The sequence below is a fragment of the Chelonia mydas genome, chromosome 20 (assembly GCF_015237465.2).
Source record: "Chelonia mydas isolate rCheMyd1 chromosome 20, rCheMyd1.pri.v2, whole genome shotgun sequence".
Taxonomy (NCBI): domain Eukaryota; kingdom Metazoa; phylum Chordata; order Testudines; family Cheloniidae; genus Chelonia; species Chelonia mydas.
Window position 1 is genome coordinate 18832584 of NC_051260.2, and position 15479 is coordinate 18848062.

Sequence of the window (15479 nt, forward strand, 5' to 3'; positions counted from 1 at the left end):
TTCCTTTCCTTTCATCCAGGTAGAGCTGAGAGAGAGAGCACTGCCAGGGGATTAGGATGACAAGTCTTTATACCTCCATTAATGGATCAAACCCACAGTTCAATGTCCCTTCTCATCAACCAGTACTGTATAAACATGCCACCTCCCCCCCCCCCCCCAAAAAAAAAAAAAAAAAAAAAAAAAAGCCTCCATGCATCTCCTGCATGGTTCTGGGGCTTCTCCCCAATTTGTGTTCCACAATCTTCTCTTTTTGGGCATGAATTCCAGTAGGCTGGGCAGATTGTGGGCCTTGTTAGTGAGCCGTACTCTTTACCCTTCACTTAAGTTGTTAAAGTTAGTTTACAGAGATCCAGATAGATTCTAACACACTGAATAAAAAATATTCATATCTGGGGTTCTTACCACTCCTTGGCTCAGACTCTCTTGTCTGAAGGCAGCTGCAGTGCACACACTAGAACAGGAAACAGATTTACTAACAGTACTGTGAGGAGGAAATGCACCTGTACTTTGCTGCCTCATCTGACTCTGAGTGAAAGCTGGGTTGGGGGACTTGGAAGCTTTTTTGTTTTGTTTTTTCCCCCAGCCTTTAAGGTCAATCCTCTTGCTTTACTGCTGCTTTCATCTTTCTCTCACTCAGGGTGTGGGTTCACCTCATGCTTCCCCCTGTGCCTTGAGCAGTCCCCCTCTGTATCTACCAAATGTCTTACCAAATGTTATGTCTGTGAGGTGCTGAATTCCTATCGCCTTTTGTTGGACTGGAAGGCACACAGCGCCTTCCAGGATTAGGCACGGAGGATAGACGCTCTTAGGCGCAGAGGATGAGACTTGCTGTGCTTGTAAAGCACCTGGTACCTTTATGCAGCTGTGTTAAGTCATTTTTCAGACTCCCTTAATATTATTTTAAATAACAATCCCACCCCCATTAATAGGGTTCTCATTGCGCATCCTTCACAGAAAAGATGCAACTACCTATTTCGCTAAGCAGCATGAGAAAGTGGGGATCTTTTTGGAATTGGGTCTGAATAAAAAAGAACTGAAGTCATATTTTATTCATATTAAACTTGGAAACTAACATAGAGCATGTGTGCAGAATGGGACTTTGAACATCCAGAATCCTGGTTACTGCTAACACACATCTCTTCAGACATATGAAACGCGCATGTCCTTGCTCAGGACTCTTACAAGCTGGATGTTTTAATAAGCAGTTTTTGATCTACCCGAGTTCTAAGAAAGTGTCTGGAAACAATTCCTCTAATATACTGAAGAAGCAAGTTTGTTTCATCTTACCCTCCGATGTTGTGTGTGATATTTTTTATAGAACGTTGTAAGCATGTCTTTTCTTCACATTTGCTGTGTGGTCCTGGATCACCTTTTGGGTGATTCTCAGGCCCCTTTTATATTTGTTCATTTAATCATCCCTACTGCTCTGTCATGCATAAAGGGTTATCTTGCTTTTTATCTAGCACAGGAGCTAATGTAAGTGCTGAATGCTTCAGCTTAAAGAGAGGATGGAAGATTTCCTATTTCTACATATCCTGGAGGGTATCACTGAAACTGGCTGTCACATAATGTTAAAAGTGGAAGGTTACTGAATTAATCTTAATCAGGAGAAACAAAGTACAGAAGGGAACTGAGAGTTGAGAGCAGGTGCTGAGCACTGACCTGTGGCATTTCTATGCGAAATCAGTGTTTAAATAAATGTTGCTTTCGGGTTCAGAAATACTTCAGAAAAGTCCCACAGTGGCACTGCTAGATTCAGTCACTTGTGCCTTGTTTGCAGATGAACTATCTCTGGCTTTTGGTGCAGTTGGAGGAAGCCCATGTGAAATGCTCTGTATGGATGGTGTATAGAAGGCTATAGAGTGGGAGGATGCCCTAAGTGAGCGTAGGACATTCGTGGATAAATTAGTTCATTACAGCCTGTTAGTTTCTAGCTCTTGACTCTTCAGCATCTGAAATCCAAATTCTGGTGCAATAGGACTTTGATAGAGAAATCCTTTTTTGTTTCCTTTGCATAGCATTACTTTATAATAAGTGGAGACAAGATGGGTAAGGTTATTTTTTTTATTGGACCAATTTCTGATGGTGAAAGAGACAAGCTTTCAAGCTTACGCAGAGCTCTTATTCAGGTCTGTAAGCAGAGGATTTGCTAGGACAGAAATTGCAATTTGCACTTTGCAGTTTATTGAATCAATCTGGGATTTTCATTCTTCAGTGTAATCAAGGTTCCATCATGTCCGTGTTCTGTGAGCTTGTTCCACTCTGTTACAAGAGGGAGGGAGTCTGTATGAGCTTGGGTTATATCAAGCACAGACACAAAAGACACCACACGGTTAACAAAAACAGAACCTCCAAACAGCCTTTTTAACATTAAGGGCTTAGGGATATTTTGAGGCCTCTTTCTGTGTCAGGGTGTGAGTTTGTGCACTAAGTGCTGCTGCCCCTTTAAGGCCTGTTTGTGTGTAGGGGTGTGGGTGCAGGGACTGCTGTGAGACAGAAACATTATTTGAATATTTATGAGCTGATGATCTGAAGGCGAGTGTGACAGAAAAAGACAATCCCTGCTGCTCTTGGAGCCTAAAAATCACTTTACCAGGCAGCTCCTCTCTGCCCATGACTCTGACTGGAAGCATTGGAAACAGGCAAGATATTAAAGTGGAAGATGGGAGGAAGGTATTCAAGTCCACTGGATGGAAGACAGCGCAGGTACCTGAGAGGTAAGGAAAAGCTTTGATGATTACCATTTCCAGAGTGATGGTTCCTTTTAAAAATAAAACCGTACAATTAGTTCAACGTATAAACATGTAATCTGAGATGGATGTATCTGCAGGTTGTTGCCTGACATGGGATATGGTAGATTACCATAAATCCAACCCTGGGGCAGGGATGCTGTATAAAGAGGACTGGAGAAGGGGGTTCAAGATTCATCTAGTGGACAACAGCAAGTTGAAACATAAATGTCCCAAACAAGTTATGTTACAGATCTTTCAGATATAGTGGTTACTACTTACTCTGACTTCTGTGCAGGGAAGCTTATGGCAAAGAGATTTGCTACAATAAGGAAAGAAGACTTTCCCCACCTGTTTTCAGAAGTGCAACCACATTTAAAAAAAAAAAAGACCAGGAATGAAAATGCACAAGTCCTACAAACATGTTGGGAGGGACAGTTAAAAGATCCTGCCCCCGTGTTTGAACTGTTGCTTATTTGATCACAACATTAAGGCTGGAAAGAAATATGGATCAACAATGTTCTACACAGTGGTCAAATCTAACTTGACATGACATGACAGTCAGGTGAACCTCTGTAACGTAACTTGTGAGTCTTAGTGTCATATGGGAATTCAAAAGTTGGAGCCTGGCCATCAGTTAGATATCAGCACTCACATTTATGCCAAGCTATAATATATGGTGCTGAGAATTCATGCTTGCCAGCAGAGCTGATGAGTCTTTTATGAGCACAGAGGCACCAGTAAAGTTATCACATCTGTCTACATTGCTCCAGCTGTACATCACAACCTGGCACCATATGTGAGTATCTATCTGATACTGAATCACTAAGGTTCCCATCCTGGTATCAGTCCAGTTTGCCTCTGCTCACAAGGGCAGCAGGAGAATTTGTCTGAAAATAGCTGAGTCGTAATCTGAGCCAACAACTCATCTTTGTTTTTAGGGCCTGTCTACACTACAAAACTACCATGTCAGAGAATCTGATTACAATGCAACTAAGACAAGCTTTCATCTTGTAGACAGGAACTGGAACCACATTTTTAATTGTGCAATAATTGTGCTGCAGCCCTATTCTGCCGATGGCCTTTTCTCTACTGTAGTGTCGGAGACTCTTTCAGGTGTGTTCCAAGCTCCAAAGTGTTTTACAAACTATATATAGAAGAATCCATTCACCACTGGGCCAGGACAAGCACCTATGGGTGAAACAAAGCGAGTGTAATGATACTTGGCTTTAAAAGTACAGTGCTTTTTAATGACAGGTTTCAGAGTAGCAGCCGTGTTAGTCTGTATTCGCAAAAAGAAAAGGAGTACTTGTGGCACTGTAGAGACTAACAAATTTATTTGAAGCGAGCTGTAGCTCACGAAAGCTTATGCTCAAATAAATTTGTTAGTCTCTAAGGTGCCACAAGTACTCCTTTTCTTTTAGTGCTTTTTAAGTATTCATTAAGCCTTACAGCTCCTTGTAAGGTAGGATAAGCCCCATAACTCCCTTGAACGGTTGGTGGTATTAGTACTAAAATTACTTTTATTATTTTACAGATGGGGAAACTGAGAATCAGAGTTTCACAGCACAACTAGACACAATAGTTTAGGACAGAAAGGGAAGACCTGGCAGGGACCTTTGGGTTATTTGGTTCCCTCTGGAGCATTGAAAAGTAGCATCTTAGGACCAGGTGGGAGTATCCCATGTAACTGCCTGTGACTGTAGGGGTGCAGGTATTGGAGCATCTGTTCTTCTCATTTTATATTTCTGTGATCCTACCTGAGCAAGTTTGAGCAGGCAGGGTATAATGGTCTGAGCTGCAGTTTGGCCAGGACACTATTGTTAATGCCTGGGCTCATGCAAACAGCACACAGGACCTTTAGTGACCATGGCTGGACAGAACTTTGGTTTTGTATGTCTAATCCGAACAACTGTTAGTTCTCAGATTACCTTTAAAAACCTCTGTTGGCTTGTAGAGGGTGAGTGAAGGATACAGCAAGAGAGAGAGAAAGAAGTCAGCTGAAGTGACTAGGGTGGTATTTACCTAATGTAAAAACACAGATGTCAAACATCAAGGGGCAAAATATACCCCTAATGCAATTTGATTAACTCCTCCTTAGATACACCAGGGACAGCTATGGCCAAGTTGTTTGTCTTGTGGGGTGGTGTTTCTTCTCTGACATGGGTGTAGCCTCCTCTTTCTAAAAGGATTCTGTCATCCAAACATCATTCCTCGATCACCTCACTTATGGAGATCACTGTCTTCCTCAGTGGATCCCTTTCCCACCTTTCCCATTAAGTTCACCTGTCATGGAGCCCTGTTCTTTTTCTGTTGGGCCACCAACCCTGGCTAGCATAGACTGAAGGCCGGGTACCTTGCTTGCCCTCTCACTGACTGACTTCCAGTGGCGCTGCAGGAGCTACAGTCTCTGTTTAAAATCACTTGGATGTACTCAGTGGCTTTTGTTTTGCTGGGCACTTTGCTGGGAGGTGCTGAGCACCTGCCACTCCCAATAACTTCAGTGCAGGTTCAGTGCCAAGCATCCCCCAGGAGCCTTTATCTAGTTTCTTCTGAAATTAGCCAGTGATGGTTTACTTCAAAATATTATCCATAACCACCATCATCCTGGTAATAAATGTGTGGAACCACAGGGAAAACAAAATGTAGTTTACTGCATGGGTCACAGCCATTTTTAAGGGACCTTACAAGGTTAAACAAGTAAAATGGGAAAAACACCCAGTGCGGGCAGGAAATAAGAAGAGGAGATGCCTTTTGCTCCACAACAGGTTGAGTATTCTCCTGGGTCCCAACTTTAATTAACTTGTGTATTTGTTACATAGGGTGCGTTTGCACATCAGCAGTCATTACTGAATTCTGGGCCAGGGAGACAAGACTAGTTCGTAATCTCTATCTAGATCATTAGGCACTGCTGCCAATGCATGTACAGGGTATCTAGGTCAGGTGAGAGATGCTTATAAGAGAGACATGACTATCCTGAGGTATTTATTATGGTTTCACTAAACACCAGCACGTTCGTAGATGTACAGATTCTAAGGCCATTGTGATAATTGTCTGACCCCCTATAAAACAGGCAATAGAACTTCCCAAAAATAATTTTTAGAGCAGGTCTTTTAGAAAAACATCTGATCTTGATTTAGAAATTGTTAGTGTGGAGAATCTACCACGACCCTTGGTAAATTGTTCCAATGGTTAATTACTCTCACTGTTCAAGTTTTATGCTTTATTGTCAGCTGGAATTTGTCTAGCTTCAACTTCCAGCCATTGGATCATGTTAGACTTTTCTCTGGTAGACTGAAGAGCTTATTATTAAATATTTGTTCCCCATATTGATACTTAAGGACTGTAATCAAGTCATCCCTTAATCTCTTCATTAAGCTAAGTAGATTGTGTTCTTTTAGTCTGTCACTGTAATGCATTTTTTTCTAATCCTTTAATCATTATCATGGCTCTTCTCTGAACCCTCTCCAATTTATCAATGAGTCACTTTGTTAGTAAACTCTCACAGATAAGTCCTTCTAACCTCTGGTGAAATTTCTGCTGTTGCATCATCATCTCCCTGGGCAGGATGAATGAGCCCACAGGAAATTTTTAAAAAATGAGGAGCCCTCCCATAAAGTGTTGGAGTGAGTGAGGACTCAATCTCAGCTTCTATTCTTCTGTGCAACTTGCTGTAATGATTTGGTATGATAAAAAATAAGACAGTCCCCCAAGGTTTTGACTTATCAGTCTCCTAGGTCCTTGGAAGTGGTTGCCCTATTTGCACTATTAAGAGCACCTTCCTGAGGCACATTTTGCTGGCCTTAGTACAGAGGTGTCAAGCTCTACGCTTATTTCAGATGCACGCTTTTCATATTTTTGCATTTGAGGTAGAGGGCGGGGCACGGGAGGTCTGTTTAACTGACCTGCATCTGTTGACCCTGAAAGTCCCCTGCCTGGTACCTTGTGTTGTCCTTTACACCTGTGCAAAGTAGTTGTAAAATGCTGCTATTCTGATTTGGTAGTAGTTTGCATTCATTTTCGAGAGCTGCAGATGACAACACATATGGTGCATGGTGATGGAAAAGGAGGTTCATTGGTCATCAGCTATGCTGGGTCACAGATGTGGTTACTCCAGCTAAAGCTGTTTGTGTTACTTTGGCGGAGTAGCTGTGGCAAAAGGAACTTGAAATCTCCACTGCAATCATTGGCTTTACTGGAAATTCCACCATCAAGTCCGTTTAAGCAGCTTTAGTGGTACCATCAAATTCAATCCAGGAGTCCATAAAGAGGGTAGTGCAGTAGCATATATTGTCTTTCCTCCCACAAGCTGGCAGACTTTTCCAGCGGTCAGTATGAGCACATCCCACAACTTGTTCTGAATTTTTGGAAAGCTACTAATGCTGGCTGAGTGCTCACTGAGCTCACATTTGGGCTGTGAAACACAAAATCTAATTTAGGGTTTGATTACTTTTCTTTTCCATAGTAAATCAGCCAACAGTTCAAAGGCATTAGAATATGCAGGCAACACACACACAATTAGTCTGACAGTGGGAATGGCCTCTGAGTGCCTTTCTCTTGTCCCCCTCCTATATAAGTGTGTGTGTGTGTGTGTGTGTGTGTGAGAGAGAGAGAGAGAGAGAGAGAGAGAGAGAGAGAGAGAGATGGGAAATGTCTTGTTTTTATACTTTCGTCATTCTTTCCCCCACTCACTGTTTGAGCCACATTTTTCTCTTTGCCTCTTCATGAGTCTCCAGGCTAAAGGGGGGTGGGCTGGGGAATGTATCATAGGAAATCTTCAGAAATTCATACTGTGGCAGCATTGTCCGCTTTGCCTGAGGTCACAATAGAATGCAGGCATGACCTTTCAACAGCTTCTCAGTTATTAGTGAATTTGCTCTCTCGTTTTAATCTCCTCTTCTAGACTATGGAGAGAATCTGCTTGGAGAAGCAATGGCACATAGGAATCTTTTATCTTTTAATTGCATCAGACCCTCTAACATTCAGAGCCATCTTTCTAATACTTCACTGGTTTTAGAGGAGCAGCCGTGTTAGACTGTATCCACAAAAAGAACAGGAGTACTTGTGGCACCTTAGAGACTAACAAATGGCACCTTAGAGACTAACAAATTTTTATTAGAGCATAAGCTTTTGTGGGTGCTTCACTGTTTGCCATTTTCACAGGCTACTTTGGTTGGCTTTTGCTTCCCGCAGTGTAGAAGTACAGCAGTTCAGGAGTGTGATCTAGTGGTTACAATAGGGAACTGGCAGTGGGGGTACCTGGGTTCTCCAGGCTGTGGTTGACCATGGGAAGGTTTCTTCATATTTCTCTGCTTCAGTTTCCCTACTGCAAAATCACACTAAGCTACCTCTTAGGACAGTGTGAAGCTAAAATGTCTGGCAATCATATTATGATCTGTGACTGTAGGTTGGAAGAAACCTTCTGGTTCTTCCCATACTAGATACTGGTGGGGCAGTGGCAAGACTCTTCCAAAATAAACTTACTGTCAGACCAGGGCCTGTAAGCTTTCCAGGGTGGGGAGCATCTCCTTTCTACATTTGTACAACAGCTACCACCATGGGGTCCCAGTCTTGACTGGGGTCCTTGGATGCTACCATAATATAAATGTAATAACATCAGAGATGCTATAGTAAATCTTATATCTCAAGTCTGGCTCCTCTGTTGTGGTGCTCCCCCCATTCCTCAATGGAAGTAGAAGATTCCTGCCCCGCATCTGCACACCGTGCATCATGTCAATGTTCCTTGGTCAAAGAAGGTTAGATGGAATCTCTTGTCAGAACCTATCAGTGCTGCTGCTCCTTGCTCAGCTGCAGAAGTTATTGCAGGGTGACACAAGTTTCCTTCCCCCATGCCAGCTGAACATGCTCCTCCTTATGTTTGGTAGGCACACTGTACTCATCAGTGAATAGAGGGACATAAAGGACTGTAGCATGCATCTCCCAGGCACTTTTAGAGTCAAAGGGTTCCCCAGCATTGGCTGTCTGCATGTTGTTTGTTCTGATTCCTCCTCTGATGAGCATTAGTAGCTGTTAGAATCTGGTTGTAGCCTTACAGTGATCCTATGAGTCTAGAATTTGTGTAGAGAGAGCCCAGATTAGAACTCCCACATTGGGGTGCTCATGAACTTTGGATAAGTTTGGATCTGGATTTGAACTTGTTGGCCTCATCCTTGGGGGCCCACACTGGTAGTTCACAAGCTATTGGGTGAAGGAACAATGCTAATCAGACAAAGAAGCTTGCATTACCTCCCTTGGGAGAGCACTGAAACACCATGGTCATCTCTGTTCTCGCTTCCCAGGTCGCACAGATGCCACAGTGAAGAATTTCCTGCCCTATTATCAGAGGCAACTTGCAACCACCTTTCTGAGACGGGTCTCAAAGGAGCTGGACCCGCAAGGCAAACCTGCTCTACAGCTGCTGCAGAGCAAAGTAAGTATCACACCTCCTGTACATGACACACTGCCCCTACTACAAACACCTGATCCCAAGGGCACCTTTTCATGGCTCCATTCCCCCAGAAACAAACATTCTCTTAGTAGTTGCTGTAATATGGAAACTACAGCTGCTTCTTCCTAGACTCTGGCAGTCTCATGTAATTATTTGCTAGGGTGTAAAAAGAAAAGGAGTACTTGTGGCACCTTAGAGACTAACCAATTTATTTGAGCATAAGCTTTCGTGAGCTACAGCTCACTTCATCGGATGCATACCGTGGAAAATACAGAAGATGTCTTTATACACACAGACCATGAAAAAATGGGTGTTTATCACTACAAAAGGTTTTCTCTCCCCCCACCCCACTCTCCTGCTGGTAACAGCTTATCTAAAGTGATCCCTCTCCTTACAATGTATATAATAATCAAGGTGGGCCATTTCCAGCACAAATCCAGGTTTTCTGACCCCCCTCCTTCCCAAAACCCCACTCTCCTGTTGGTAATAGCTTATTGGATCACTGACCTAACAATAGGGGCTTCTTTGGCTTCTCATGCCCTGGAAATAGGTCTTTTGGGACATATTTTAAAATGCAGATTACAATGGTTGATCTGCGTGTGTGTAGGGGCAATTTCTGCATGTCGGAGGCCGGTGGTGGGATGGCTTAGTTCACTTTTGAGGGACTGACTAAAGTTTCAGATAATTCAAAAGGCCTTCTCTTCCTGCACACCACCCCCTCTTTTTCCCTCCCTCACTGATCCCCACTGACTCCTGTAGGAGCTGTGAGCTTGGAGAGAGGACAATGAATGGCTGTTACTAGTGTTCTGGGAGATTTCTTTTTCCCACACACCCCTGAGCTGTTGTCTTCTCCCTGATCTGAAGACAACTTTGTCTTCCTCCCTCATTCGCTCTAGCATCTTGAGATTCTTTAGGGCTATTAATCTCTGACACATAATTGTGTGTGTTGCTGAATGAATCAAGCATGAGGATACACGCCCTGGTGGCCCGAGCATTGGAATAGGAGGTGGCAACTCCCAAATTCTAATCCTCACTGCTGCCCTGCTGCCACTAGGAAGGTTTAAAAATTGCCACTCTGTGTTACTTGCTATCTTTCATTCCATACTAAAGAAACAAGGTGGGTGAGGTAATATATTTTACTGGACCTACTTCTGCTGGTGAAAGAGAGAAGTTTCCAAGCTTACACAGAGCTCTTCTTCAGGTCTGGGAAAGGTACTCGGAGCATTACAGATAAATACAAGGTGGAACAGATTGTTAAGCATAAGGAGTTAACACATGCTGCAAGAGACCATTCATGGTGAAGTGGGCTGTTAACACCTCTGCATGTCTCTCTAATAATCCTGGGATGAACGTGGCTATAACACTGCAATTCCACACTACATACAGTTTTATAATTTTATATACACAGATGGAGCCGATAAACTGTGACCTCTCCTCTGGTTAGACTGAAAGACCTTGTAAGTCCCCTTCAGAGCTACTATGACTGTAATTACAGGGCGCGCGTGTGTGTGTGTGTGTGTGTGTTAATGTAGGTGTTTTATTTGCTTTCAGTGTCTGCTAGATGTCATCGTTCAGTTGTCCCATTATTTATATTGTGGTAGCAGCCAAAGGCCCCAGTCAGGGTCCCCTTGTGCTAAGCACTGCAGAGAGACAGATGACATGGTATCTGTCCCAAAGAGTTTACAGTTGCATCTGCACTTTCACTGGGACTTGTTTCCTGTCCTCTCTTATCCATTCTCAGCTCCAGAAGCCACCTGATGCTCTTCTGCATGAGGGATTCCTGATGCAGTATACTGGGGACACCTGCAAGTGGAAGAAGAGTTATTTAATTTTGCTGGGAAACTATACCCTGGAGTGGTTTGATAGTAAAGAGGTAAATGTGCTACTTCAGCTGCTTTTGTCCCCACTTTATGGGTTGTAAAATGTATATGGATCTTACATACTCTTACCCCATTGAGGTGTGTTTCCTGCAGGCACATGTACACCCAGACATCTGACAGTGTGTCCCACTGTTTCGGAAAGTTTATGTTCTGCGCCCCCTCCCTGCCCAAATTCCTCCTTCTGGCTTATAGGGTTACATTCTCCTCCTTCATTTCCTCTCCAAAATGAATGTGTGGTGTTTGTTACACAGCTACTGAATTCCACCTCCAGAGGTGGCTGTATACTGTCAGTGAGTGCAGTTTAGAGAAAGAGACTTGCTGACCCTAAATCCTAGCAGCAAGGTGTGTGTGAGGAATTCTGCCCTTGAGCCCTCATTAAGATAGTTCTGTCTGGATTTCTTTTCCAGGCCCAGGGGAGAGGATATAAGCCCAGAGGATCCACGACTCTGTCCGGATACTTGCTGGTGACCTCACTGAGCGAATATACCAGGCTGATTGACAGTCTCTGCCAGGGATTAGTAGGTAAGTTTGTGATGTGCCCCATTTGAGAAATGTGCCGCAAACCAGAAGGGAACAGTGTCTTACTGGCCCCTCACAGCATTATACAGAACAGCGACTTCAAGAACTCTTCAGCAACACCACCTCTAAATAGAAAGGGCTCCATGTCTGAATTCTGAACTTTCTCTTTTTCGTTGTAAGGATGGCAAAGTCCAACATATAGAAAGAAGAATATTGATTATACATACACAGAGACTCCATTGCTCATGGGGCTGTTGTACTGTTCAAAGTTAGAGACCACAAAATAAATTGAACATGCTGATGTCTCTAAAACATAAGGTTTTCAGGACCTCATGCTGTTTAAACCTGTTTCCTTTTTGCCATGCTGTTCTGTCCCTCCTTTTTCTCTCTTTAGAAGGAGTACATTTAGTACTGTTGGTGGGTTACAGGGCTTTATTCAGCCAGATGAAGAACCCAGGTTTCACAGTGAAGTGACATGAAATTAGAAGCAGATGCAGAGAGATGTTGCCAATCCCTGAACTCATTTGAGACAGCTGCTCTGTTCCATTTCTCAGTGCTACTTGCCAGCTCTGAAAAGAAAGTGGCAATGTGCCCTAAAATTCCATCTATTTGTAACGATATGTAAAATCTTTTTATTTCATACAATACAAATTAAAAATTTCTAATGAAGCAGGAATTTTTCCTGTCTGCTGAAGAAAGGAAGTGAGACTTCAATAATCACTTTCAGAACAGAACAGATTTTGTTAATGGCAGAATAGAAAAAATCCTTAGTGTACAATTTTGGCACAATATTTTCTAGTAAATACTAACTACAAAAATGAACATGCCTTAAAGTGACTGTGCAAGTCTCTAGCCTGACTCAGTGCATTCAGATGTCTCAAATTATGGGCCGAATCTTAGCAGGTACTGATCACATGTAGTTCCCTCTGACATCTTAGAAGTTGCTGGTGCTCAGGTGTCTGTCAGCAGACAGGATTTCCTTCTGGCAGTAAAATGGCAGCTGTCAGTGAGAGACACTAGGATCATTAAGAGCTGTGGAGACATTACACAGTATTTCTAGAAATAATTCTAACTCGTTGGAAGCATGTTCTGTGCTTTTCTTTTCAAGCTGACTACACCCACCAAGACCAAGACCCCTTAAATGGGCCTCCAGAAGAGTTTCTGCTGTTCCTTTACCATCCGTTCCGAAAGTCCTTCTGTTTCTGTACAAACTCTGCAAAATCCCAGCACACCTGGAAATCCATCCTTCGAGATGGGATCCGATATTGCAGCACAGGTAACACCTGGAAGCGCCTGCATTACTAGACCTGAGGCAACATCTGCAAATGGGGCTGACCACAGGAGTTCGCTACTGACATGAGGATCCTTTCCTAAAATTGTGTGGAGTCCATTCAGTGAGGCATCACCTGTGAATTGAGGGCCCAGTGAATCAGATACGAATGTGATACTGATGGAAGTCCAAAGAGTGTAAAAATTTCCTACATTTTCTATTCTTCCTTGGATTGAATTTATGGTTTTTAAATTTGAGCAAGTTCAGGCAGTTAGGCTTTCATTTCTTTAAAGGGAGAGGCTTGTGCACTCAGATCCACAGAGATTTCCAGAGGTTCTTCCCCCTTCTTTGTTATTAGTGTAATGTTAGTCTCTATCATAGGTTTTATATAGCACTTATTGCCATAGCATTTCAGCACTGCTTGTAACCAGCAAGCTTAGTTACATATAGCCAGATTTGGGTGTGCTAAGAGTGGATTGGACTTTTCTGATTAACCTCAGCTATGTTGCTGGGACTAACTGGTATTTCGGGTTCAGTTTTACAGAGACAGGACTCCTTTGAAGTAGAGGCTTTCCTGGAAGCTGTGCGATTTTATAGGCAAGAGAAAGGTAGTTACGGAGCAGGGGATCTCCTCCTGGGAACAGAGCCTGAGGTTTGTAAAGTGCTGAGCAGTCCAAAGCTGGAGTATTTAATACATGCTCTATGCTGGTAACTTGATGAAGATGGTCTTTTTCTTTGGGTTTAGATTCTCAGTAATGTGCTGATGGAGGATTTGCTTCCAGTGCTGCAGTCTCAGGTCCCCCCAAATCTCAAAGGGTCAGAAAGTAGGAAGAAACAGACCTGGTGCCAGGTAAGTCCACAGAGCAATGCTTACATCTAAACCCAAACAGTGATGTTTCAGGAACTAATGAGTGACACTCAGCTAACTTTTTAGACTATGGTTTCGGAAAGCACATTAGGAGTTTGTACTTTGCTCTGCGACAGACAAATAAACACAAAGAACAGCTCCACTAGCTACTGCTCTCAAAATCCAACCCACAGCCTCTGCCTTTCATGTCTCCTGTGAAACTGCTGCCTTTGATGTAGTGTGTTGTGCAAAATTTAAACAGGGTATTTGTGGGGAATGAAGAGCATCCTGCTGTCTACATGTAGCTACCAAGTAAATGATGCCCCAGGAGTGATTGGACTGGCCTTTGAGTTGGGTCAGCTTGGAGCCCCATGCTTACAGATGTAATATAGGTAGAAGACAGTGCACTAATCAGCTGCAAGCAGAATGACCTGACAAGGACTGTGCACCCAGCAGCACAACCAGAAACTTCTCCTGATCTCTGCACATGGCCTGTATGATGCCTCTTACTTTTCCTGTTTTCTCCTTCCCTTTTGCTGATCTGGTCCCTGCTTGGGGTGGTCAGTTCCTAGAGGAGGTTTATACATTGGTCCTCAGCCAGGTCTCCAGCGAATTCCTGGATTTTCAGAGGGAGAATGAGAAACTCCACATTCAATTGGAAAAGAAGATTCGCCCTGATCTGGATCAGATGCTGATTTTAAAGGATCAGATATCTATAAAACTCCAAGGTTAGAGGAAAGGGGGTGGAGGGATGGGGTGTTTGGTTCTCTTCTGTTAACCCACGGGATTTACTTTGCTTTAGAATTCTAACTCTCTCAATTGTATTTGAAATTCTAAGCAGCGTGTGCAGCATTATCTGCCACTGGAGAGGTTGGATTGGGGAATGAGTTCATTATGTCTTACTGTTTTAGACAATGCTATGTGAATCTTGATTACAGTATTTATGATTAGATGCTATTTGATGGGTACCCTAGATTCACAGAAACTGCGGGGATGGGCACATCCGAAATAAAGGATAGGTGGATGGATGAGTATTTCACATTCCAAGACCCTGCAGTTGTCTCCTTGAGCCTAATTAATCCAGGGCAACCTGACTTCCGCTGTGACTTTGTCAGGCTAATTGAGGGGTTTCTACCTTGGCAGCGGTGGTCCAGAGCTCAGTGGAATCCTGCTGTCACCAAGGAGTAGAGCCTGACCTGGACTGTGTGATGGAGGAGCTCATATGCCCCATCAGCTTAGGATTTGACGTGGTGCGTTCGCTCTTCACAGACAGAATTGATGAGATGATCAGACATGTGCAGAGTTTGCCTACCACTGTCTTCCAGGAAGAGGTAAGATATAGACGATATGACAGAGGGACCGTTTTGTCTTATTCCCCTGGAGACCACATTACATGTCCGCGTTCAGTATTGTGGATGGCAACTTAATTCCATCTGTCCCATAGACTCCGGAACACCAGTGATCCACCTACTCCAGTATCCTGCCTCCAACAGTAACCAATGTATAATAACTTGTAATCTCCTCATCACAATGATGTCTCTGAATTGTGCAGGTCTGTACAATGGGAGGAAAATTCTCCCTGACCCCCAGCTAGAGAGGAGATTATGCCCTGAACTGTGCAGATCGTGAGCTCTTGTAACTTTCACCTAGCTGCTGTTGTAACTGCACAGTGCAGTTCATTCAGGTCAGTGCCACATGCTGTTTTGAATGTGACCACACCACAGAGGCAGCTTGATAAAGGTAGGCAACTTTGTTAGACAAGAATATGGCTTCTGAACTTGTCCGA

At 43.3% G+C, this 15479-nt stretch overlaps 1 protein-coding gene and 1 long non-coding RNA gene across 5 annotated transcripts in view; one reads left to right on the forward strand and one right to left on the reverse strand.

Moving 5' to 3' along the window:
• The window catches only part of NIBAN3 (niban apoptosis regulator 3), a 23822-nt gene continuing 8343 nt past the window's right edge, over positions 1-15479 (forward strand). For 2 of the 4 annotated variants that reach the window (XM_037888060.2, XM_037888062.2), the window contains exons 1-9: positions 1413-2717; positions 9029-9159; positions 10919-11050; positions 11465-11579; positions 12685-12852; positions 13383-13498; positions 13592-13696; positions 14259-14421; positions 14837-15024. In XM_037888060.2, coding sequence (XP_037743988.1) covers positions 2663-2717; positions 9029-9159; positions 10919-11050; positions 11465-11579; positions 12685-12852; positions 13383-13498; positions 13592-13696; positions 14259-14421; positions 14837-15024 — 1173 coding nt within the window. In that variant the 5' untranslated portion in view covers positions 1413-2662. Of the gene's footprint in view, positions 20-1412; positions 2718-3684; positions 3846-9028; positions 9160-10585; positions 10635-10918; positions 11051-11464; positions 11580-12684; positions 12853-13382; positions 13499-13591; positions 13697-14258; positions 14422-14836; positions 15025-15479 lie in introns of those variants that run through there. The other 2 variants (XM_037888061.2, XM_037888063.2) reach the window with 2 other exon arrangements.
• LOC119564814 overlaps positions 9552-15479 on the reverse strand; it is a 21476-nt gene continuing 15548 nt past the window's right edge. Inside the window, exon 3 of the long non-coding RNA XR_005223660.2 lies at positions 9552-10980. This is a non-coding gene — a long non-coding RNA (uncharacterized LOC119564814). The remainder of the gene's footprint in view (positions 10981-15479) is intronic.